The 25353-nt window shown below is 34.5% G+C and overlaps 1 protein-coding gene across 4 annotated transcripts in view; it reads right to left on the bottom strand.

Moving 5' to 3' along the window:
* The window catches only part of RIC1 (RIC1 homolog, RAB6A GEF complex partner 1), a 47780-nt gene that overhangs the window by 11992 nt on the left and 10435 nt on the right, over nt 1-25353 (bottom strand). For 3 of the 4 annotated variants that reach the window (XM_064735818.1, XM_064735815.1, XM_064735817.1), the window contains exons 3-16: nt 21369-21445; nt 10918-11025; nt 9710-9852; nt 9335-9471; nt 8289-8380; nt 7123-7211; nt 6133-6277; nt 5608-5656; nt 4330-4482; nt 3834-4037; nt 2360-2398; nt 2002-2112; nt 1322-1411; nt 529-689 (exon numbers count right to left, since the gene is read on the bottom strand). In XM_064735818.1, coding sequence (XP_064591888.1) covers nt 529-689; nt 1322-1411; nt 2002-2112; nt 2360-2398; nt 3834-4037; nt 4330-4482; nt 5608-5656; nt 6133-6277; nt 7123-7211; nt 8289-8380; nt 9335-9471; nt 9710-9852; nt 10918-11025; nt 21369-21445 — 1598 coding nt within the window. The remainder of the gene's footprint in view (nt 1-528; nt 690-1321; nt 1412-2001; nt 2113-2359; nt 2399-3833; nt 4038-4329; nt 4483-5607; nt 5657-6132; nt 6278-7122; nt 7212-8288; nt 8381-9334; nt 9472-9709; nt 9853-10917; nt 11026-21368; nt 21446-25353) is intronic. The other variant, XM_064735816.1, reaches the window with a different exon arrangement.

Raw genomic sequence — 25353 nt, 5'->3', positions numbered from 1 at the left:
TCTCTGAATCTTTATCTCCTCCTTAGATTCACTAATCTTAACTGTCTGAAAGCACCTGGAATATTTTACGTTGCTACTCCTTTTGTACTAAAACAATTCCTCAACACCTCACCAAGACCAAACCTTTTCATCTTTGCAAGCCTACTGCCACCTTCCCTTCAGTAATTAGTGCTTTTAATATTACAAACATGTTTTATTTTAAAATATTCAAATATGTGGGTGTCTTTTAGTCCCTTTTTGTCCTATTCATATTCAGTTTTCAAGTTCCCACAATTTAGGAACGTTTGTTCAGACAGCCGGAAATGTGCATACACCAGCCACTACCTACTTCTGCCTTGCACGGGCCTATCAGTATGTGTGCAAATGAAAACACTCATGAACTTGTGCATAAAGAGAACACCACTCCGGATTTTAAAAATCTGACTCCACCAGCTATCAAATACCTTTGTATTATTGTAGGAATTTACTCAGACTGAGAGCAGTTCTACAAGTACCTTACTACAAAAGCATTCAAACAGTGACACTCACCCCTCAGACCTTCTCTCAATACTGTAAAGGCAAATGGAACAATCTGCTCTGAACAATATCACAATGTCCCGGAAGACACTCAGTAGTAATGTGTTTGCCTGCACTTTGGTGATATGAGCAAACGCGTTGTCAAGGTTAGACGTTCGCAGGTAGATTCTTAGCTGCAAGGAAAAGGAGTAGTTTGTTAACATGCTCTGTTTACCAAGAAGGTAATAGTAATTCCACTTCTGGTTATTTTCTTTATTGTGGAATGGCTGTCAAGAATTTCTACCAAGACACACTACTGAGTTTTTGTTTCATCAAGTATTTTATCCATTGCATCCATTTTATTATTACAACTGAAGCAGTTAAAGCACAGTATAGCCAAAGCTGAAGTACTGAACAACAATCATGAGGAAGGAATTTTATTCACCAGTTTTAAAGAGCAAAGAGTAAGTAAATCTCCTCTGCCCATATAGTTTAAAAGCTTGCAAAATTGTCCCAAAACACTGTAAACAGGTATCTCAGAACACACTTCATGCTAATATGCAAAAAAGTATGTCACAAAATTTTCAGAACAATAAGTAGATTCACTGTAGTCAGCAGTGAACAGTTTTTAATAACAACAAAAATTTTCTGCAAAGTATTATTTATATATTAACATATAAACTCTGAATATAACCAAAAGCCACCAAAGTTTATTGTGTATAAACATGTTCACAATATCACAATCAATTTCATGCTTATAATACTATTGACATACAGATCAGATAATTTAATCATTATATGTTTACTTTGAAGAAAAGTATCTCACCTCTTCCTGGTGATCATTTAAATTATAACATGCAAGAACAATGAAGTCATTCCACCATGCTAAGCCACCTGTTACCATCATAGTTTGCTCCTGAAAAGAAAAAAGCAAGCAGATGACATATAGGTATGTATTTTTATACACTTACACACACAAACGTACATTATATGGGTAATTTCTTAAAGCCATGCATTATCTCTATAAGCTTTATGCATAGTGGCAAGACTATGAATAAGAAGTTTTTAATGTTTAAAATAACCAAAGTAGTAAAGAGTAGTATGTGAAGGACAAACCTCATCCTACAAAATATAGTTCCACAGTTCTTCATGCTACTGGCATCCCTGGACTCTCTCAAATGTGTTTCTAGCCCGAATTTACAAGCTTTACATCCAAAGCTACATCATATGAACTCTCAGATAAAACAAATGGAATTAAGTGATTGACTATATGCATGCAAAATTGGAACACTCTGCTAATATTCAGACACAAATTAGTGTGGCAAAACCACAAGATCTGTGTTTCAGACACTTTATGAGAAACACATGTATAACCAGCAAACCTAATCCCAAATGTGTCTACAGGCTGTTCCCTTGAAAATGATACTCTTTAATTTTCTCCAGGTCTCACATCCCAACAAATAAAATCTTCCCTGTGCACCAGAATAAAATTCCATAACCTCTCACCTGGGTAATGTTTCCAAACAGCTTCCATTTTTTGGTGAGTAAAGAATAATGTGCAAAACCAAACTTGCCAACAACAGCTACATTCTGTCCAAGCTTGTCAATAGCTGAAAACTGTAAAAAAGAAACCACCAGAACCTCAGATGGGAACTTATTAAAACTATATATCCTATCCAAATATGCACCACAAGGCAACAACATCAGACTCAAAATGTAAAGTATCTTCATGTTTCACACTTTACTAACACAATTTTCTCTCTGTAATGTAAATTAATGATTTCATTTTCAGAGTTCAGTCAATACTAAGGATAACCCTCCAATATCTTTAAATAAGCATGAACATATTCTTAAAATAACTCACCCTTATAGGCCAGTTGCTCTCTAGATATGTACTGTGAATCTAAAAAATAAAAGAGAGAAAATGAAAACCACATATGAGTATACCAACTACCATTAAAGTATTAATTAATTGCCACAACCTACAGAAATTTGGACAATATCAGTGGTTTCTTTTCAAAACACTATCATAAAGGTATTTAATGTTGGAAATTTGTTTTTAAATAAAATTACTGCCCACACACCAAAAGTTACTGATGCCTAAATGTTACCCTGTTTTGAATACACAAAACATTGAAATGCACTGACAACATATACCAATGAATACTATATTACAAATTAATAGTCACGATTTGCTCATCTCTCCTCCCAGCTACTTCCCTCTCTAAGAGAATCTTTCAAAGGAACATAAAGATTTTGATAAATACAGTCTTCAGACAGGACTCTCAGTGTAGGGGTGAAATTTCTAATCCTGTCACAAATACACACCAGCATATCCAAAAGCCTTCCTATGAGAGAACCTTACTGGAATATGTCAGATCAAATCTCAATTTGGTATTCTTCACATCACATGGGATGATACAAAATGAGCCTAGAACTCCATTCTCCGATCTGACACAAGGAAGGTAGGTACTCTTGAGACCTAGGCACTTTTTCAAGGATATGCTGCTCTGCACAGTAATTCTAATTGTTTCAGCTTTACTTTTACCAGAGAACAAAGATATCTCCTTCCTACACCCCAGTTTTAGAAGACAGAAGAACTACTTGGCCAGCTAAAGTGGAAATTCAACAGTATCTAGAACCTGCCTGATATGCCTAGAATCAAATACTTTTTAATACTACTGATTCATGTGCTATGTGAAGAACAAAATAGTGGGGATCTTTCAGAAATCTTGTTTTAAAAGTGTCACCAATTCAACCATCAAAGAATACACATTAGAATCACAGATTAAAAGATATTTATCTTTTTATTTATATTGCAGGAAAAATAGAAGTCCCATTACTACCCTGGAAACAACTTCTTCTTTGAAAGCCTGATATTGTGAAGTTTCAGTTATATGCTTAAATAGATGCCATTTTTTACGTTTGCAAATATAGATAGAGTCGGAAAACTATATACATCAGCTGAATATGGTTTAAAGCATTTTGCATAAATAACAAAACAAACACCTAAATTATTTCTTGCATGTTGCACTTATTCTCTCTTTCAAAGCCCAGGAAAGTAATTAACTATTCCTTCCCAAAGTCATAAAAGCTTTAAGACTGTATTTATTGGCTAGGAGGCAAACCATACCCACAAGGTTGATAGGATCAATGCTGCTTTACCTTTTGTCAATGAGAAAAAGCTGTACCATGGCAAACCCCCAGAGACAATAAAAAGGCAATGATCTCACACCAGAGGAAAAAGGTCTGGCAGAGAGTGAGGATATCAGCTCCATATTCTATTCCTACAAATTCTTGCAAGCACAAAGCACATATGGGCAACCAGGATCAATTACCTGTACAACATGCCAATGCCGGTGTCCTAGTAAAGTGCTTAAACCCTGAGAATCTAAACTGCCATCTGAAAAAGGGCCTCTTTCCCTGGTGTGGTTATGTTCAGAGTGTGCCAAAGTATTTCTGGGACTCTGAGTCTGTGCTGCATCTCCACAGTTCAAATATAAGCGATCTTCTCCTTGAAGGAGGACTTGCTCCTGGTTACTCTATATTAAAACCAAACAAAAAAAAAACAAAAGAAAAAAAAGCAACTTTGAACTCCACATACAGAAGACAAAGGAAAAACACATGATCAATATATTAAGAGATTCTAAGTAAACAATATGAAATATTGCATAGCAATATTTTCATAGTACTGTTTTAAAGGTTCTATGACAAAAAGAAAGACAACTCTAATAGCTGCAGAACAGACTTAAACCTGAGAGAACAACCCAGAGGTCACCTAAAACTGGAAGTATGATCTAAAATAAGGATATATTTATCAACAAATAAACTCACCATACAAGGATTAACAGTGAGTGCACTCTTGATGAACTGAAACTGCAGAATACCAAACTGCTGAGCTTCATTATTTGCATTTCTTTCAGGTTTCATGTTTGAAGAAGAACTGCCATCAATAACCCAGAGATGATACCCTTCTGATCCCCAGGTCTGAAGGTAAAAGAATAACAATAATAAAATTCGCAGCCCAACACTACATACACATATATAAATGTAATACTATATATTCTCAGAAAACAAGAACTACAGAAACTTATTGCAACTGATCTTATGATATACATGAGCCTGGAAAAAAACCACACATTCTATTGTTGTAAACCATATCATTATAGGAATCAAACAGTAAAATTCACAAGGTACAATAAGAATCTAGCTTGAATTATTTCCTGTCTTATGTTAAAAAACTAATGATTAAATGAAGTGTAACTGTGCAAAGACTCTCACATAAGTAATGAAGACTGTTTAGTTCACAGTTTAGGGCAACTAACAAAAATTCAAACAAAGAGCCAGGTATGAAACAATTCTGATTTCCAAAATTACACTGGCTGCTGCTCATCAAATTCAATAATATCAGAATTTCAATTTTTGAAATTTTTTAAGAGGTAAATTTAAAAGGTACTGTCATTGCATATATGTACCTCCACTTGGGATGCATGTTTAGAATTGTCAATCCTCATAGCAACTATGTCAAGATGAATAAACCAAATTGTTTTAGAAATACTGCAAAAAATTCATCATGGTTTGTACGATGTAGGATGTGTTTGAAATTTGTTCTAATTTAAAATTTACTCTAATTTATTCTATTTATTTATTGATTTTACAGACTACAGGATTGGATTTAATGTTAACTAGTTTGTATTAATACAAAAGCAGTTCAGTTTCTCTGGAATTAATAATCTTATTAAAGTTACTTTGAGTGTCAAAGGCCAGCTAGTAAATTTAGAGAAATAAGGGAGTCTACAATCAATGTTGATCTGTGTCTGATTGCACTTTGACATACAGACCAGAGAAAAAAGCAAAATTAAGAGAAAATCGCAAGTGTTCACTCTTAATATTAAAAGCAAAGGCAAGAAAAGGCATGTCATGCATACTTCATGAAAAAAATTCATCAGTTATCCTTTTGTCCTTTAATAAAACATTGTAATAAAGGCATCTTACTATGAAAACTAATTAGGCAAAAGAAAGATAGTTTGATTTTCTGAAAACCTGTTATACTAAAAACAATTAAAAACATTAAGAGTCATCCTATTACAGTGTTTTTATACTCCTGCTTACCATGGAACGGATTTTTAGAGGGTCCTTTTTGGCACCATCAGATTGATACCTTAAAAACAGAACAGAACAAGTTTGAGTTTGCAAATGACTTCATCAGAATAATAAATTAAATTCCTATCTTTGTGTTTTCATATGGTTCTACATTGAATCTCCTCTCAAATGATACAGCCTGTTTGATCCACGACACTAAAAAAAAGGCAATGCAACTGTCAGATGTGTAGCATAAACTATCTGAAATACATCCACTGAGGGAATTTTAATATTTGCTTGCTCAAGCTTGTTCCTAGAGTAATTTTCTTTTACAGACAAAAAGACCGTTACAAAATAAAAATAATATATTTTTCTTTATATTTAAATGATCCCCTCCTAAATATTTGCCAAGATATCTCAATATCTAAGAAATCATAAAGGAAAAAGAGAGTTTTAAAAAGCCAATTCAGTGAATTAATTTCTAATTAGATGCTTTCAATTATAAAAACAAACACTTCTAATACACTCTTTACATTGTAAATTAAAAATACTCACGCAAAATCGCCTCCTAAAGTACAGATAAGCTGAGCACCAAAAACACTCCATAAGGACAAACCTCCACATTCCCAAGTCACCATCACAACACAGCTATCAGGTGACCATCTGATTAGTTTAACGGGTCCTGTTTTATTCCAAATATCTGTTTAAAAGTAGACAACAAAGCAAGCGAAAACAGTGAAAGTCCTTCAACTGGTTTCACCATAAAAGTATAAACAAAAATATATGGAAGTAAATATTTGATTTTTCAATTAACTGATGCATTTATCAAACTGACCATCTCAACGTGAATAAGTAGCAAACAAAAAATAGTTTCTTTCCAATGCATGCTTGGTTTCATAAGAAACTATTAATACAGGAAAACATGCCAGAAGTACACTGGTATAAGACAACCACACAACAACAATTCTATTAAAATAATTTTTCGGACAATAGAGGCACTTAATACAACTGTAAAACTTACTTATGGACTTGTTTTTTAACTGAAAACCAACAGACACATATATTTTCAGTTGAGGATGCAATTTACCCACTTGGTTTGCTCCTTACTCTTAAGCACAGAATACTACATGAAAAAATACACTTCAGTGCATGAAGGAAGCTGCATTACTCAGTATTTTTCTGTACTCTGTATATCAGTCACTTCAAATTAATTCACACTTCTATTATACTCATTATCAGTTTTGGCAATAACCTTTAATTTCCTGAAGTAACTGAAAATTAATTTTAAGACTAAGAATTAGTTTAAAAACCCCACAAAAACACAAACCAGCCACCTGAACGCTCACATACACAAAACATATCCAAAAGTTAATTAAAAAGCAAGCTGCTAAAAGTGCAAAGACACAACAGTTAATTATTATAAACAAAGAGGAGTAAATACTATTCACATCAGTGATTATGCAAACAGAGGTTAACTAGCCAATGATAAAAAATATAGCATAACCTAAAAGCAGCTGGAAAATTCTAGCAATAAAAGTAGCTCACCAGGATATTGTTTTGGTGTCAGTTCCAATTTATGAGAAAACTGCATGGCGCCAGTGGTGGTATCTATTGTATAAACCTGCACAGAGCCACTGGAAGACATTACACATGCTTTAGACTACGGATCATTTGGATTTCTTATCAGTTTCAAGAGGCTAAGAAAAGATGCTATTTCTCTCACCAGTAACAAGTTTATCTAGAATAGAGATGTTGAATCAAGTAACAGTCAAAGAACTTTGTGAAACAAATTACTAAAACGCTTTCCAGAAGGCATCAGAGGACCCAAACCACCAGCCCTAGAATAATCCATGTACTGAAAAGATTTCATTCTTCTAAGATACATATGTACATACAGTCCACATACATTTATGGCTTCCAACTGCCAGACAATCCATGAGGGAAGGCAGTAGTTACTCAGCGCCAAAGTTTCATCAGGGATGTACTAAGGCATACTATGATCAGTTAATAAAGGTAACTATTCCTGCTTCTGATGAAACACCAACACACTGTATTGTTACTACAAACAAGAATACTAGTTCCTAACAGGACAGATGAAAAATAAACCAGATTTTTAAAAATGTTATAAAACAAAACCTAAGTAAAATACAATCAAAGAAAATAAAAAGCTGCACTGTAAGTCCAGCTTAAGCACTATTATGCAGGGGGGACTTGAAGGAGCAGTATGCAAAATACCACAACTAATAGTACTTCTGCAACATTTAATTTACAAATATTCACCATTACTCTAACAGGCAATATTTTTCTTGACCAAATCATGACTGCACAGAGCATCTTCTCAGCTGAGTGCCACATGCTGTTTCCTGTCCAATATTACTATGACTAACTACTTAAAACTGACTTTATAATCCTGCTTTGAGATTAGCTGGGATTGCAGCACTTTCCAATCCTTGCTACTGCTCGAGCCACCTTTTAATTTTTTTTCCTCGAGACCTGAACAGCAAACATAAATATCAACTGCAGTTCAACCAAGCAACCATTTCTTTCCACCTCTCTCCTGACTCCTTGACAGCACATTATGTAATCTCCAGGCAGACTGATTATTTTCATCTTTACAGTTCTTGCAACCCAACTTAATAAGAAGTAACTACTAATTCAGGTTTATAATGAAACAATCTTCCCCTGCTTTGAACCAGCCCTAAAAAACTTACTTGGCACATCCAAATGCCATTAGCCTGTATTTGTTATTCACTGCCACACAAGTTCCATCAACTACATCTTGTGCCCAAACACCATGGAGTTGCTGTAGAGAAAGGAATTCAGAACATTTTTTGTTAAACAGTGCTTTTGTTAATAGCAGTCAGCTTCTATCCATGTCCATCATATTACACATCTGTAAGTTGACCTTTATGATCTCAACATTTCTATTAATGTCAAGATCAAATTACATGGCTCAAACAAATAAAATCCAGGAAATGCAAAACTGGTTTCATTCTTCTTAATATAAATTACAGAGAGGTATCAGTATGTAAGAAAACTGTTTATAAGATCTCTTATTAACAAAATAAGTCAATACCTGTAAGGCAAAAAAGTTCCTAACTCTGCCTAGGGGGAAAAAATTGGTAGATGGTACTAAGAATGAAGAAAGAAAGAAAAACATAAAAGTAAGTCTTCATCTGCAACAGCTGAGATCACAAGTGCTTTAAGTGGGTGAAGGAATCTGATATAGATCTACTCTTTTTGGTATTCTGTAATTAAAACACAGACATGTTATGTAACAACAAATTGTAATAGTATTTAGGCCAAATTACAGGTGAGAAAATTTGGAAAAGATTCCTGCTAAAGAAATTCTGAAGTATGCTTGTCACTTTGAGAAAGAGATGGACTTGATAAGAACTAAGTCCTAGACATAGTACTTATATTTAGGAGATCCCACTTCCTGTCATCCCACTTGTAACTTCTAACAGGAAGGCTGTGTCAGGAAGGTTGACACAATAAGACACAGTCTGTAATGACAATTTCAATGAATAAATGGAAGTTATTATCAATTATGGCCTCCCAGCGCTATCAACCCTATAAAAATCTAGCTCAAATTATGCTACAAAATGCAGCCTTGTTCTTATGTCATGTCTTAAACAGATGTCAAATTTTAGTTTCTTTGTAGCTGAACAGAATTTAAAGTAAAAAGCCAACTGAAATGCAGAAACCAAGGAAAACACATTTATTGTGCATGATATAAATGCTAAAGGAAACATACCTCAGCAGTGAATCTACTTGACATCGGTGTAATGAAACCAACTCTGCCATCATTAAAAACAACAGCAAAGCCATCAAGCGTGGCACAGTATTCCATATCTCTGATGTAAACATCTTCAAATCCCATAAGTGAACCTGCTGAGAAAGTATGAGTAATTTAAAAATAAGTGAACACAGAAATATTGCAAGCTAACAGACATTTCAGATGTTCACTTATTACCTCAATGAGAAAACCTAATTTAAACAGGCTATTTCATTCCCATTTACAAATGGCAAATTTTTCCCATCTCTGCTTAAGAACAGAGAGAATATTTTATATCAGATGGTATGTCACTAAGAGGTAACTGTTATACACAATAGAATCCCTAAAACCTACCTCGAGAAGACTGCAGATCTACAGAAAATGGAACTGTACATAGGTTGATGGCCTTCCTCCCATTGGTCATCCCATCCCAGTGAATGAGATGGAGAAATCCATCAGCAGTAGCCACAAGTAGATCTTCTAACATGGACTGCAAACTAATAAAAGATATCTGTTAACCCCTAAAAACACTTCGTATCAAATCAATGTCACAGAAGTATCAATTAATATCATAAACACTGTATTACTGCCTTTTGTACCAGCAACTGCATTGTAAAGTTACAAACATGTACCACGCTGACAAAATATGGTATACACCTCAACTTCTCTCCAGCAATCACTGTTAATGAACAGGTCTGTACTGTTAGAGTAATTGCTTAACTGAGATACTAACTGCTGAAGATCTTTTCAATACTTTTGACTAACCATAAGACATTGCTGACTACAATCAATTATTCATCTATCCCAGAAAATTAACAATACTGCCTAGGCTGTAAATAATTCACAATACATTTTAATCTGTGGTTGGAATGAACTGGTGAAGGAGAAATTAGACTCCTCCTAAATCCTTTCTTAAACATTTCCCAACTCCTGACAACTACTGTTAATATACTTGCATACAAACCTTTTTCCAGTATATACTGCATTTCTTCCAACAGCCGTTTTGTCCTAAGGAGCCTCTTCCCAAACTTCATTTTGTTACTTTCCCACCTCCTCAAATGCTATGAAGTTTCAGCAACTTTTCACGCATACTTATTTATCATGTTCAAAATTTCTTTATAGGACAGGCCATCACCAGAAAAAAGCAAGAGGTAAAGAAAAAGGACAAAGGTGGACTCTCTGCAGGCATCTGGAGAAACTCTGGAATCCTGCATACAGTTTTTCTCTAACTGACCAACACCTCCATGAAATCTCTAATACACACTTGGATCTGAAGGACAAACTCATTTATAGTATTACACAGTAATACTGAGCATACTACATACTTCTGTATGCTGAAAATATCAGTACAGCCAAGCACAGAAAGAATTCTTAAACAGCAATTCACTTTTTCATCTCCTCAGACTTACTAGCTGCTAATAGTAACTTACTAATACTAGTCATTAGTATTAATAAGCGTAAAAACTTACTAGAAGCCTTTTCTTCAATCCAGTTTTCCCTTCACTTTTTAAAAAGTATTGATACATATGGAAAAATTCCCAAGACCCAATTAATGAGCATACCTTGTGATAGAGGATTGCAAGTCCAGCACTTTCTTCATTTCTAGATTTAATGAAGGAGCACATTGTTCTTCCTTATAATGTGGGGTCCCCTTCAGATGAGGACTTCCTCTAAAATACAAGAGAAATGTTTTAATTGAAACAGGTTGTCCTTCAAAAGATGCAAGAGTTATGGACTTACATTCCTGTGGGTTTTTTTCCCCATATTTATATGTGTGTATATATATATGTATATCTATGTACACACCCACACCCCCACAACCAGCACTGAATATCTAGGATGTAATTTTGATGCTAAAAGTTTAGTCTAGTCTTAGACAAAATAAGACTAGAATGAATAGAGAATGAACATTACAATAGCTGTGTGGCCTGCCTTAACATTCCTAAAATAAGGGATATGTATCAGTGAAAAATCTGATTTAATAAACTGTTATTCAACTGTTTACAGTAATTAAATTGCTGAATTATTAAGTATCTCCAATTTATTACTTTTCAAGATGCATTACAGGTATTACAGACTTCAAAATGTTTATGTTTCTTCCATTTCCTTTTGCCAGATCAATGTTTATAATATAAATTCAGTAGGCATAATACAAGTAGACAACTATCACAGTATTTCATATGAATATTTCTCCCTGAAGCAAATTAACTAGTTTTTAACCTAAGACCTACTAAGAAGAGCTGACTGAACACTGATTCCATCCCTTTAAACAGACCATTACAAAGTATCAACTTCTAGATGTAGAATTTCATTGATTACGTCACAACATCATTATACACGACCATACAGCATCATTAAAGTATTCCTTGTTTATCTGGGTTATCAGACATGCCATGTGCTTTTTAAACTTTTTTTAAAATGAAAACTAACCTACAGTCATAAGTAACATGTCATTCAGCTCAGTTATCTAATGAGCATTATGGTAGTAAGCAAAGTAAACTATGAATGCAACAGGCATTGCAGACAAGTTAGAATTTGTAGTAAATTCAACAGTCAGAAACAACAGATAAGTACACAGATTCACGTAATCTTTACCTGTATTTTAACTGACAGAACATTTGTTTTAATTTACATCAGGGTAGCAAATATAACTGCCTAAGACATGGCAGAAACTAAAGCAGATGCAGCTTTGGAGAAGTTTAAAAGCACAAGGACGCATAAATCTCTTTCCTTTTTTATCTCAGTAGATATCAAGTTCCTTAATTCATTACCATTTTATAGCAATGCCATATTCATATCTGGTATTCTGCAATGGGGATTATACCTTTCCTTGTGTAGCAAGGACAAAGATATATGCCAGCTAAGGTAAGACCAAGGTAACTTTTGTCAATCTGGATTTAGCAGATGAAAGTAGTATCATTTTTCCAGAACGAAACTATGGTGGCTGTGAAGAATTACATAGAAAAATGAGAAAAAAATATTTTAAGGTTAGTTAATCCACCACCAAAAGATGTGCAACTTGTTCAAATTATTAGAATGTTTGGTTTGCATTTTGAACAAAAATTAATTCTAAAAGACAGCTGTCTTAGGAAAGATCTAGGCCTTCATGTAAGCTAGCTATCATGGACTGACAGGAACCCTGAAAAAAGCAGTTATTTCTTTTTTTAATACTAGCATGGTGGGGTTGTTGTGGTATTTTTTTAAATGTACAAAACCCCAGGTGTTTGGAGATAGGCTTTTCAACATATGTGAACATACAGTTCCAGAAAGTATACCCCCAAACTAGATGAAATTACTCTGGTTTATCAACAATCAGTGGTACAACTGAATTGTGCAAGCAAGTGACTAAAACTGAGATGAAAGGGTTGAGTAATGCAGAAATGTTGCTGTTAGGTAGGTATAAGACACAACTTAACATGTCTGTTTTAACTGACCGAAGTACATAACCAAGTGTAAACTCAGTCTTTCTGCACAGCACAAGCCACAAAGCCAGAATGGTAACAACATAGTTTAAAAGACATGTTTTGCAGGAAGAAAAATTTCAAGTCTCCACGTAGGCTGACTTTTTTTCCCTTCAACACATTTGATAAAAAAATAGCTTGCAAGAATATTTGAATATTTTCAGTTTCACAAGCTAGTTTTAGTGAATTGGTCACCATCTGTGGTACCTTATCTTTTCCACTGGGGCACTATCATTCCTGTCCCAAAAAGGCTTCTTTTACCCACCTTGCAAGAGCACAATCCACACAGAGTTGCGGTACATCACCTTGACTGAAACTCCAAAAATGCCACTATTTCAACTCATTGCCTATGATTTTGTCTAATTTATCAATTCAAAAAGAAGCCCCTAGTATGGGTGCAAAGGAGGTGCTACCGAAAGTACACCATGTTCATACAGTCCACATCTGCATGAGTCAGCCGTACTGGCTGAGTTCCTTTGACCTTTAAACGAAGAATGCACACAGATGACTGAAGCAGGAAAGAATGTTTGGTCTGGGTTGCCACATCAGCATCTGCTATGGCTGCAGCCAAACTTGAAGTTTTGCACAAGAATTGAGAGGAATATATTCCAGCGACTGACCAGCTGCATGTCAAATCAAATATAATCATTGCTATTTGCATGGCATCTGTTAATGTAACTAAGCCTGTGAATAAATCTCTTAAAACTCAGAACTGAGGAAAATCTGCAACCCAATAAAAACTGAAACAGGGAAAGATTAGGGATGCGGTTTTTAAAAGCCCCAACACACCGAATTTAAAAGTATCCTAAATTCAAGGAAGAGGCACCACCACGCAAAAGCAGAGGCAGACAGCCTCTTCTGGTAGGAAGAATTTCTTGAAGTTTGTTATCTGAAATGGTCAGAAGTTCAGGGAGGAAACAGGACACCAGCCAGCTAATTTTTCTAGGTGCACAGTACTGCATTTATGGCCTCCACTAACTGCACAGCAGTTAAGTCATACAACATGATGCACAGACAAATTTGTCACTGCTACCAAAAGTATCTAAGAAATAATTAAGAAGTTAATTATAGCAGAATCTGAAACTTAGAAACTTCAGGAGTTTCTTTATAATTGCAATTAAGATACACAACACATATTATTTTAAAATACTAGAACAGACTTAAATATAAAGTCCACTGCTTTCTGCTTAGTAATGGAGAATTCTAACTTGGAGACAGAATTAGCAATAAATTCATATTTAAGTTTCCACTGTACTATTTGGGGTAATCATAGTAATATAGTTGGCAGTTATTGTTGGATAATAGTTCAGAAAAATTCAGAAACACTCTCAGAGTAAAAAAATACAGTACTTCAAAAAAATACTGTGGCTAATGGCAAACAATGTATTACTTAAAAAGCCAAACAAACAACAAACAAGGCAGTAGCATCCATTCTCACTAGCTAAACTGTGCAAGTAATGAGAAGTAATGGAGACATTTCACTGAAAAAAATAAGAAAGACTGCAGACACTTAAAAATCATTTCTAGAACAATTGTTTGATACAAACAAGGTAAAATTTGTAAGGTAAAGGTAAAACTGGTATAAAAACTTTTATACCAGTTTTGGGCTATGATCTTCTTAGTTGTTCCAGATAAAATTACTTCTTCAGTAGTACTTAGAGTGGGAAGAAAGGGACAAGAAGAAGATTGAAAATCATGATGGTTCATCTATTAACGGCAATATTCATAAGACAAAATCAGGGCAATGTTTCTAAAACAATTTACAACACCAACAAGTTGTTCTTCTCGAAGTCAAGAAGGTAGAAACCTGACAACAGCCATTATCTTGGCATTAGCACAATTACACAATTTTCCTAACCATTTTGCAATGGCTCATGTGAACAGTTCAGTTAATGTTCACACTGAAAAGCTGAGGACTTCATTTTTTTTATACCTGATTCAAAAAGGCTGCATCACCACCTGCGAGATTTGGTTTTCATGCATCTAGCATTTTTCACTCCTTAAACCTGCATCTCTGCACCACACACTGCAGGCAACCACCAGCTGAGGATTAAATACATCTGACTGGATGCAGAGATGTATTCATACAGACTGGCAATAGCTGCACCAACAAAATTAAAGTGAGTTTATGGTAACAACTATGAAGAATAAGTGCTTAGAAAAGTAGTTCTTAGTATAGCCTTTACAATACAATTAGGTAGTCTGCGGTTTAAGAAACAGCTAGCTAGCATATTGATCAACTATAAATATAAAAAGGCTAAATGGCTTACTAAATGATTATTTCTGTTGCAAAGATTTCTTGACAACAGTTACAGAACCACAAAATCACTGGGTTGGAAGAGACCTTTAAGATCATCGAATCCAGTCCATGCCCTAACTAACCATGGCACTGGAGTGCTACATCTTTTTATTAACGCATCCAGGAATGGTGACTCCACCACCTCCCTGGGCTGACCATTCCAGTACTTTGTCACTCTTTCTGTAAAAAACTTTTTCCTGATATCCAACCTGTGTTTCCCTTTAATTAAAAGGTTAAAACATCTCGAACCACCATCAAGAGTTTGCAAGTGCCATAATGGTTAATAGAAGTTCCATATGGTTCCAATGGTTGCAATGGTTAATAAAAGTTCTTCAACTAATCTAGTTTTAAATATATATTTTTCAAACAGTCCTAAAATCTTACAGGGAAAACCACAATGGTAAAGTTCAGCAGAAGCTTAATGCTGAGCACAAATTACCTAGTAAGTTAATTCACTGTACACCTCACTTATTACCCTTGCAGAGTTTGAAGTTCAAAACCTTTGTACACAGTAATCTTCAGTCATTGAATCAGGAAGAAAATGTCCACTGATGAGGTAATTTATGGCACCTTTAAGCCATCAGGCTATAGAAAAGGAGATAGATAGCTTTTAAAAATGCCAGAAAGATAAGACATTAATAGAGTAACCAGGTATATAAGCAACAATACAGCTTTGAAAAACATCATATGAACTAGTTTCTTCAAAAATTCATACTGGTTAGATAACAACTAATTTTCAAAGCATTTTCAGAGACTTAATAACCTACACCACTGAGGTCTTATTCTAAACTTACACAACATTCTTATCACTCCCCAAATGCAGGCTCCACTTGAGGATATGAAGAAACCTGACACAAAACACTCTCCAATTACCACATTTAGTTAATTAGCCATGTGAAATTTTTAGATTTTGTCTTTTTTGAAAGGCAAAAATATCCTCAGCACTAAGTCACACATGCTCTTCAAGCAAAAAAACTTCAGTTACTCTCCTTAGCAAACCTCTAAACAGAAACAACAACCAGATCAGTACAGAGAAGTCCCCACTCTGATGGTGTTACTCACCTCTTTACTGTCAAGCATAAGAATAGCTATACAAATCCGTTTGGAAAATCCTCAAAAAATTTCTGCTGTACCTTGCCACAGCTTACAAAGCTGCAAATTTGCTTCTATGCACTGTTACTTTCCTTAAGGAATCAAAGGCAGAGATAAATTTTATTTTAAAATGCTACAATCTTACCTATTTACATTATTTTTCATTTTTTGTCTTGTAGTTACCTTAGGAATTAGGTGGTAAAACCAGACCGAACTAATTGAAGCAGGACTTTGTACTTGTGCTCACTGTAAGAAAATATCCCAGAATGTGGGCTAATGGCCAATACTGATTCTCTTCCAAATCTGCTCTGAACTGGAGCAAAGCATCCAAGAGCTGGAATAAAACTGCAGGGTACTCTGGCTCAATTTTAAAAAACTAAAAACCATACAATTACTGCTTTCTTCCCCATGTTTTTAGTCTCACAAATTAAGCAGGATACTGTAAGTTTTTCATTAAGCATGAATGACGGTTCACTCCAAGAACAGACTGGCAATTCCTAGCAAAACAGCAACAGTGCCAGAAAAATTTTCTTTGACAGAAAAACTACATTCCTAAAATATCACAATATGACAAAAAAATCCAATAGATGCCAGCAAGAAAAATGAGAAGTTTACTTTTTTATATATAAATATTCATATCTTGCACTTATGGCATGAGCACTTGTTTTATCATATAAGTCTAGTAACAGGTTTTTACATATAATATGCATAATACTGAACAGGTTAGTTGACTAACTCTTACTATACCTACATGAGTAGATTTCATATAGATTAAATCTCTAAAGGTATAAAATGGTGTTTAAGAAGTATTTCCCACTAAACCTTCTTTAAGTATTTAACATATTCTAAATTTCGTGAGAGCTATTGTCCTCAGTTACTAATACAACAAGCTTCAACAGATTTGTGGGGTCCAGCAACAAATTTTAATTTTGGATTTTAGTACTTCCATTAAAACACTGGATTTAAGAATATAAAGACCATTACAACTGGGTGATTTGAAAAGGAGACAATCATGTGAAATGTGCATTTTTAAATAGAAAATCAATTTTCCTAGGCTCCGATTCTGTCTGGTTTAATACAAACAACAGGAGGGTGCAAGAGAAGTTCACTCAACCTTACTTTCCAAAATCTCTGTATTTCATAATACTGAAAGATAAGGAAAAGCAAAGACTCTGGTATTCAAACAGGATGGCATCCTAGCCTCAATTCACACTTTAGCTCTTTTACTAAATGTGTGCTGATTAGAGTGAGAAAAAAAGAGAGACTTGGCCCTGAAAAAAAATCATGCTGCGATTAGACATACTAGAATGCATACTGAGCTACAAACAGCCCAAGTGTTTCTGTCACTTTTCATAGAGTTTTGTTTTGCTTTCCACCTTGAAGCATTTTGTTTAAGCTGGACCAATAAAAAACTTTCATAAATGCAATTACAGTTTACACAACAGCTGCATGCTAGAATAGCTGTTAACACACCAGACATAGGCAAGCTCTTCTGGTCCATGTTGCTCAAAGGCTACATACAGTAACAACTCTGTATAAAAGTAACTATCAATTGGAGGAACATTTTCTCCACAAACATCCCTCTCCCATACAGACAACTGATGAGCAATTTTGACTTTCAGCAACTCATTTGATCCTTTTCTTCAAATCAAAGTTAAACCATTATCAAGCAAATTTTAAAGCAGTTATTTAAAATGTACCAAAAGTTACTTTACTTCAGTGTCCCAATCTTGCAAAAAACTACTGAAATCAAGAAATTATTTACCATATACCCAGTACCTCCTTTTCTGACTAACCACTTTTTCTTTCATTTATGGTAAAATAGGTACAGTTTGTTTAAACGGGAGCTAAGCTGACAAAAGGATCTAAACACAACCATTCTCAGTATTTTCACCTGCATGTTAACAAACCTAGGTGCAATTTCAACTTCAGGATATTGAAGTTGGAAAACTAGGAAATTTTGCACTAGACCAGTATTTTGGAGCAGCTGAGGATTTTACTGGTGTGTATTCCCAGCACACAACCATCTTGTTACATTGACATGCACAGCTTAAGAAATCTGTTCAAGAAAAAGTTGTATTAAGAGGTTATCCCTTTCTCATTGTAGTCATGACAGTGAGGTTTTGTATTTCTGCCAGAACTGGCCACTATCATTTAAAGAAGGGCTACTAAAGAACAGGCTTAATTCTGTTTACAAAAAGTTAGTAGATATGGGCACTTAATAAACATCAACAATTAGTAATAATACAGTACAACATGACTGAACATTCATCTCAGTTTTTACTAACTAGTTTGCAGCAGACGTCACTTCACTAATGCAAGGATTCCCTCATACTTTTTCCAAAAGTAATCGCCCTCTCTCTCACTTTGCCCGGCATAGGTAAATAACCACACAAGACAGAGCTGGAAGAGTCCTAATTAATACCACCATGACTGCCAAAATGTTCCAAGCAATTGCTTTACCATGAATCATAAGACTTAAACAAGCATCACTGAACAGTCACTTCATGCTTTTCAACTTCCAGTGTAGCTACTCAGTGTACTACTTCAAAGTCACCATTTTCTAATGCCAGCCTTTTATTAAATGCCAACTTGCAAAATAAGCTACTAGAATCCAGGGCAGGGGACAGGGAGAGTTAAAAAAGGGAGATAGGCAGGTTTAGTTTCCCCATCAGGTCAACAACCCGACTTTACTTAAGGCACAGCTGCATAATCACTGCTGCCAACACAGAGGAAGGAGCCAAGAACACACTGTTACAGGGGGAGAAAACAGTAAGACATCCCCTTTCAAGCATGAGGCAAGCCACATACAAGGCCTTTCACTGATCTGTAATGGCTTCAAAGTGAAGAAAACTAATTTGGTATTGTTCAGCCCAGCAGAAGTGAAATCCAACCATTTCAATGAAATAATGCCTTTGGAAAATGAATATATGCCAAAAGAAAGATAAAAGTTTCAATTTTAGCTTTTGGTCCCATTTGTCTGTTTGTTCATTTTAGATTGGAGGGTTTTTGTTTGATTAACCCCTGCCAAGTATTTGCTCTACAATGTAAATGAGCAAGACTGCCTACGGGCAGGCACTGTATCTGCACCTGCAAAAGAAGTTCATTCAATCTTAATAACTTAAAGAATCATTTTACATTAATCACAGGAGGCACAATTCACTCACAAATACCTGTGTCTTTCTTTTGATCTAATATAATCAGAGCAGTAGTAATTTTATTCAGGTTTTCAAAATTGAGGGCTAAGTATAGACAAGCTAGTAATCCCAGTGAATTCAGTGAGATCGTTCATCTTCTTAAAGGTAAACACACACAATAAATAGTCTTAGGAGATCGTGAGCAACCTGTTATAAACACACAAACACCTTGTTCTACTGAACAGAATTTGCATTATAGTCCTTTTTGTGCTATGCAAATGTATTTTAAAACCCTGATTGGTCAACACACAACTAACAACTAAAACATGCATTTTCAGGTCAACAATTCATATCAATTACTAAACTTTTATAAAAGTTTTATGTAAGTTTGTAAAAGTTAGACTGGTTAGTCACTGATGGCCTAATAGGTATTTTCAAGCCTTCCTACAAGTTATATTCTAAGCAAACTTGACAAAGCTTCTTTTTCAACTTTTATTGTGTTTTATATATATTTTCATAAGTTTTCAGATTTTGCCAATTAAAACACCCCCCAAACTTTTCAAAAAGAACAAGAAAAAACTCACAATAAACTACTGCTTAGTTTTCTGCATTATGTAATGTACAGACAAGGATCTACTATCCCTTTATTTATTTGGACAAGTTGCAGCAGCAGGCTGTCTGCCTGTTCCCCTGATGACAGTAAGCCACATGTGAAGAGTCAGTTTGAAAACTGCTATTCAGTTCTTCAAAGAGGCAAGTAAAGTAATATAACTTGTCTACATTAGTCTTAAGTTTCTGGAAAAAAGAAAAGTAAGCTTCAACAATAAATTCCAGTTAATTCCAGAGCTTTGAGAGCTATTTCACAGGTCAAAAGATGGACTACAGTCATGACACACAAAAAAATTTCTAGTCAAAAAAGGAAAATTCAGTTTTAAATCATTTACTACCTGCTAAGCAATTTCTTCCTACACATATTTGTGAAAGAAGACAGATTTTGAATTTAAATACTTTTGAAAACCCCCTTTATTTCCTTTTAATGTTCATGGTTTAACAGTTATACTGAAAAGAAAAAGAAGTCAAAATATCTTCCTCTTACATGACATCTTAGGTTATCCAATACTCCTCAGAGATGACCATGTGGAGAGATTCATGATTCAAGTTTAACTTTTTTTATGAATGTGAAAAAAAAAATAAATAAACTGACTAGTGCTATCATAATGATGAAGATATATAGAGAGATATATTAAAAAAAAAGAAAAAGTTTCTAGCCAATTAGAAATTGAGAGTGTGCTATTACGTGCATGGACAAATTCAATCCAACCCATGACAGATTCTGCCTACCTAAACACACAGACACGTACACATATACTCCTTGAAGTTTTAATTTGTCCTGGGCATTTCCCAATTTTGTAAAATCCAAAATCAACCACAAACACACCCAAAATACATTCACAATTTAAATGCATAAGATGCATTCTGTCATTCAAAATAAGGAAAATAAGATGAAGCTGACAACATAACATACTGCACCAAGAATACTTGCACACTCTTACTGAAAATATTCATTTGTTTTCAAAAATACTGGGATTTTATTCCCCATTTCTTTTAAAAAATCCCTCTGAGTTATGAAAACATAGGGAACAGGATCTATTTTTGAATTGTACCTTAACAGTTACTAAGACATCATTTTTTCAACTGAGTTATTCAAAAGGCATCATTAAATCTTGTTGCAGATCATGAACACAACATACTACCTCAAATTCTAAAATTAGACTTTACCTGCTATTAAGGCTTTTGAGAGCTTGTAAGAAGGACCTAAGGAATCACACCAGCACACAGCAATCTACTTGAACTGACTCTGACTCAACCCTACACTGACTCTAACTCATAGGAATGATGGTTCATATACTCATCAAGTGTTAAAACATACTCTGCAATGAAGTATCTTTTGTCATAAAAACTGCTTAGAAGTTGTCTAGTCAGATTTTTTCACACTGTGATGATCCAAAGTTTAAAATACTTACTTAGGATATATTGGCTCATAAAGATACTTGTCTCTTGCTGATGGGATTTCAAAAAATAAGATGTATCCATTTGCAGTCTGAAAGAGAAATACTGATAAGATAAATATCTAGTCTCAGCGTGAGTAAAATCTGCTAGTCTTATGTGATTTCCATGTATGTCTCATATATTGAACTCAAATATACACTAATTCAAACATTTAAAATACTGCGTGTTTATATTAATTCCAGATAAAATCCATACCTACCCTTAAAGTCAAGTGAATAGATTAGGCAGGAGATCCAAAAACGGAAAAACAATCCTGTTTATGCACCAGTCCATCAGAAATTTTCCCCCAACTCATACAAACCTATAAAACCTGACAGCTATTTCATATGTGTAGAAATATCTGAATATTTCTAAATAATTCCTATCAACTACATGAATTAGCGTAGAAAACAAAGTAGAAGGTGGGAAGTACCTGAATAAACTCTCCAAGTGCTTGAACACAAATGGACACTACTGAATGCAAAGAGTTTAGCACTGCCTCTCAGTGCTGGCCATCCAAAAATCCTCACATCACTTATCTTTACCTACCACAAAACCTGTAATAATTCAATCCCAAGCCACGTTCTGTCATTCTGGAAGAATGACTTCATACTATATACAGGGAACAAATAATTTAGTTACCTAGATGTTCCAGTCATACCTATACCTGCTTGTATAAGCTTGAAACAAGTAGATGACCAATAATGTTATGTGTTCAAAGAAGTGTCATTTTTTACAGCATGAATTTATTTTCTGGGCAAATCGGTAAACGCATTTTGGTTAAATAGCATTTCCATCCAATTATTTTAATATGGGCTGGGCATGTATCCAAAGCACTGGAGACAAAAAGCACTGAAATGAATGGTTTCACATTTCTTGGCAAGATTGGTTTCCTTTTCTTTGAATAAAGCAACACTCTTGTTAGCTTAGTGTATCATTTCATAGATGATATTCACATTTCAGTCAAACATTTTGCTTCAGAAAATTTGTGTTTTGGCTTTGAATTCCAAGAAACACTATTATTCTCATTCAAAGTGAGTATCTTTTTCAAGCAAGAATAAAATCTGAGCAATAATGGTGAGCTTGAGACAGGGTGGCAAAAAATGGAAGCTTTTCTGTGTGCTGTAATATCATGTTCAGGTATTATGTGGTAAAGAACTGTCTTCATTTCTAACATCTTTACAGGTTCATTCCATTACATCATTAAATATTTAACCCCTAAGTTACCTTATCCTGGAAAGAAGAGTAAAACAATACTGTGAAGTATCTTTATACTGATATTAAGGTACAAAGGGCCTTACTGAACACTATTCAAAGCACAAAGTTGCTATTGTTACAGGTTCATTTCTAAATAGAACCTCAAATTCCATGAAGAGGGGGAAGAAGTGTAGAAGCATTCAAGCACAGACTTCTGGCAAATGGATCATATTCATTTACAGAGGTTTCATTGATTTAAAAACATTTGAGTGAAACTTACTAAATAAGTAACTATCACTGTCATCCATTCCCTGATCATACTAATCTTCGACAGTCAGAAGTACAAACACTGGGAATCTTGCTAGGAATTTCATAACATGGTTTCTTGCTACCATGTTTAATAAAGCTCTGCCTTATCTATGGCAATGCATGCTGAAGAGCAGTCTGTATTGAAGGACTGCCTGTAACTTGGGAAGGATCAAAATGCCTCCTATACTTCTCCATAATGAAGCATCTTGACCCAATTCCTAAGTTTGATTTACTACTAGAATTAGCTATCTGGATATATGAACTAATCTAAACAAGAAAAAGTATTTCCCAGTAACACTGGAAAAATCACAAAGGCAGCAATATGAAAGAAGAAACCAAAAAATATAAGGGGAAAAAATAAGATCTGTCTAGGAAATGCGCCAACAATTTAACAACAGAAGATACTAGCGGAAAAAGAAGTTACAATTTCTAGGGGATGGTGACACTGAAAATTGCTTAAGCTTGTTTAACTACATACTTTTACAGTTACTTGAGGTATGTTATAAAGCTTGATATGCTGGCCCAAAGTCTGCCTGCAGTACAAATAAAATTTACCTCAAAGCATATGCTGTTAAGTGATTTGTTTCCATAAAGACACTTTGAATATTTGGGCTGTCAGAAACAAAAAACATGGTATACCACTGTTAGGGTGAACATAAAATTCAGACTACATTCCATATGATGATGTCATTAAAAAAAAAAAAAGGAAAAAAAAGGAAGAATGTACCACTTCACTAATAAGTATGTACTAAGCCTTATGTTCACCTTCTTAAAACAAAGATTTATTACAGAAAATTACTACAACCAAGTACTCATGAGCACAGGTAGTAATAGGTGATAAACATCACCTAACTCAGCTTTCAAACTGAAATGTTCAGGTGTTGCACAGGACTTCAGTAATTAAGTGATGCTAATTCAGTTCAAAATCACTGGGTTTTTCATTAAAAACTTGCTTTGCCATTGCTCCTTCATTTGAATGTGTTAGTTAAGAAAAAAGAGAAAACTATTCACTTGGACAGAATTCTTCTTGGGTTGAGAGAATCACACATCTGCAGAAACAATTTCTTCATTAGAGCTCCATAAACTGACTTTCTGTCCTGTCTCACTACAACAAAACCAGCAATACAGTAAATGCGTCTTTCAGTAGGACTCAATAACTGTTCCAAATAAAACTATATCTTTTTTTTAAAGTATACTCCAAAACATCTTATGTTAAGACCACCATAACAAACATGCTTGACCATATAATTTGTATACATACACCCAGGGATGAAATATCATCCTATGAAACACAAAGACTATTAGAAATCTTATTACACTCATTGTTTTATAAATGATGATCATTTAGAATTTAAATTCACAGAACTTTAGCTCACAAAATGAGACTTTATGGGCATTTACATTCTGACACTATCTGCCAAAAAGAGCACTGCACATTTAGTTGCAGAAAAAATTTAAAGTTCAGTACTGAAGTGGCAAAAACTAAAGCTAATCTGTCAGCTGAACCACAAGGTCTCTAGAGCAAATGGATCACAACATCTCAGAAAAAAAAAACACAATATGAGAAGTAATTAAATATAAGAATTCAAATTTCCTCTGAACTACTACATAAAGGTTTAATTAAAATGTGTTTGGTGCAATATAAAATTGAAGAACTCTTTTTGATCCACAACAAAAATTACAGAAATCTTTCTGACTTTATTGACAATAATTAGTACTCACTGAGAATATAATCTGGCACTAACAGAAATACTTAACTTCATTGATTTCATCAGATACTTTTAGGCCATTTTAACATTTTAGACTAAGTATTTACTTGCATTAACTTGCATTATGCAAAAGAAAACCGGACCATGGGAAGCTTAGCTGATTTATGATTATCATGATATTGCTAGAGAGAATAACTACTCCATAAATCATCTCGTGTTTTCCACTAAGATAACAATATCTAATTTAAGATCTGGTCATAATGTTAAGACCTGACCAAAAGACACCAAGAGGATTATCCCATATTGCAACTCTTATAAACTGTAGTCCCACCTTTCTTGTGTACACCTTGCTACTCAAGCTTCAAATACTGCTGCTGAAATAGTCCAAAGTACTGTGAACACAGCACCAGCTATGAAACAAGACTTTATTTCCATGTGAGACAAGATCTCATCTCTAAGATTCCGAACAGAAGAGTTCACATATCACTTGTCACAGCCCTTGTTTCTCTGTTCTCAGTGACTTGCAATATTTTTGAACCACCAAAAGCCAGTAATAAGTCCACAACTCCATCTCTTAAGACTCACCTTTAAACTCCATTTATCAAGTTAAACATAATTATGTTACCTAAGTCCACAACTATTTATTTCATTCACATAACTTTACATTACTGTATTATGTTACCAGATTACTAAAGTAATGAGATGTTGTATCACCCCCTGCCAATACATCTAACCACTGTTTTAA

The sequence above is a fragment of the Zonotrichia leucophrys genome, chromosome Z (genome assembly GCF_028769735.1).
Source record: "Zonotrichia leucophrys gambelii isolate GWCS_2022_RI chromosome Z, RI_Zleu_2.0, whole genome shotgun sequence".
Lineage (NCBI taxonomy): Eukaryota > Metazoa > Chordata > Aves > Passeriformes > Passerellidae > Zonotrichia > Zonotrichia leucophrys.
The sequence above is the reverse complement of the archived record's forward strand: the minus strand, read 5'-3'. Positions and strand labels throughout refer to the sequence as shown.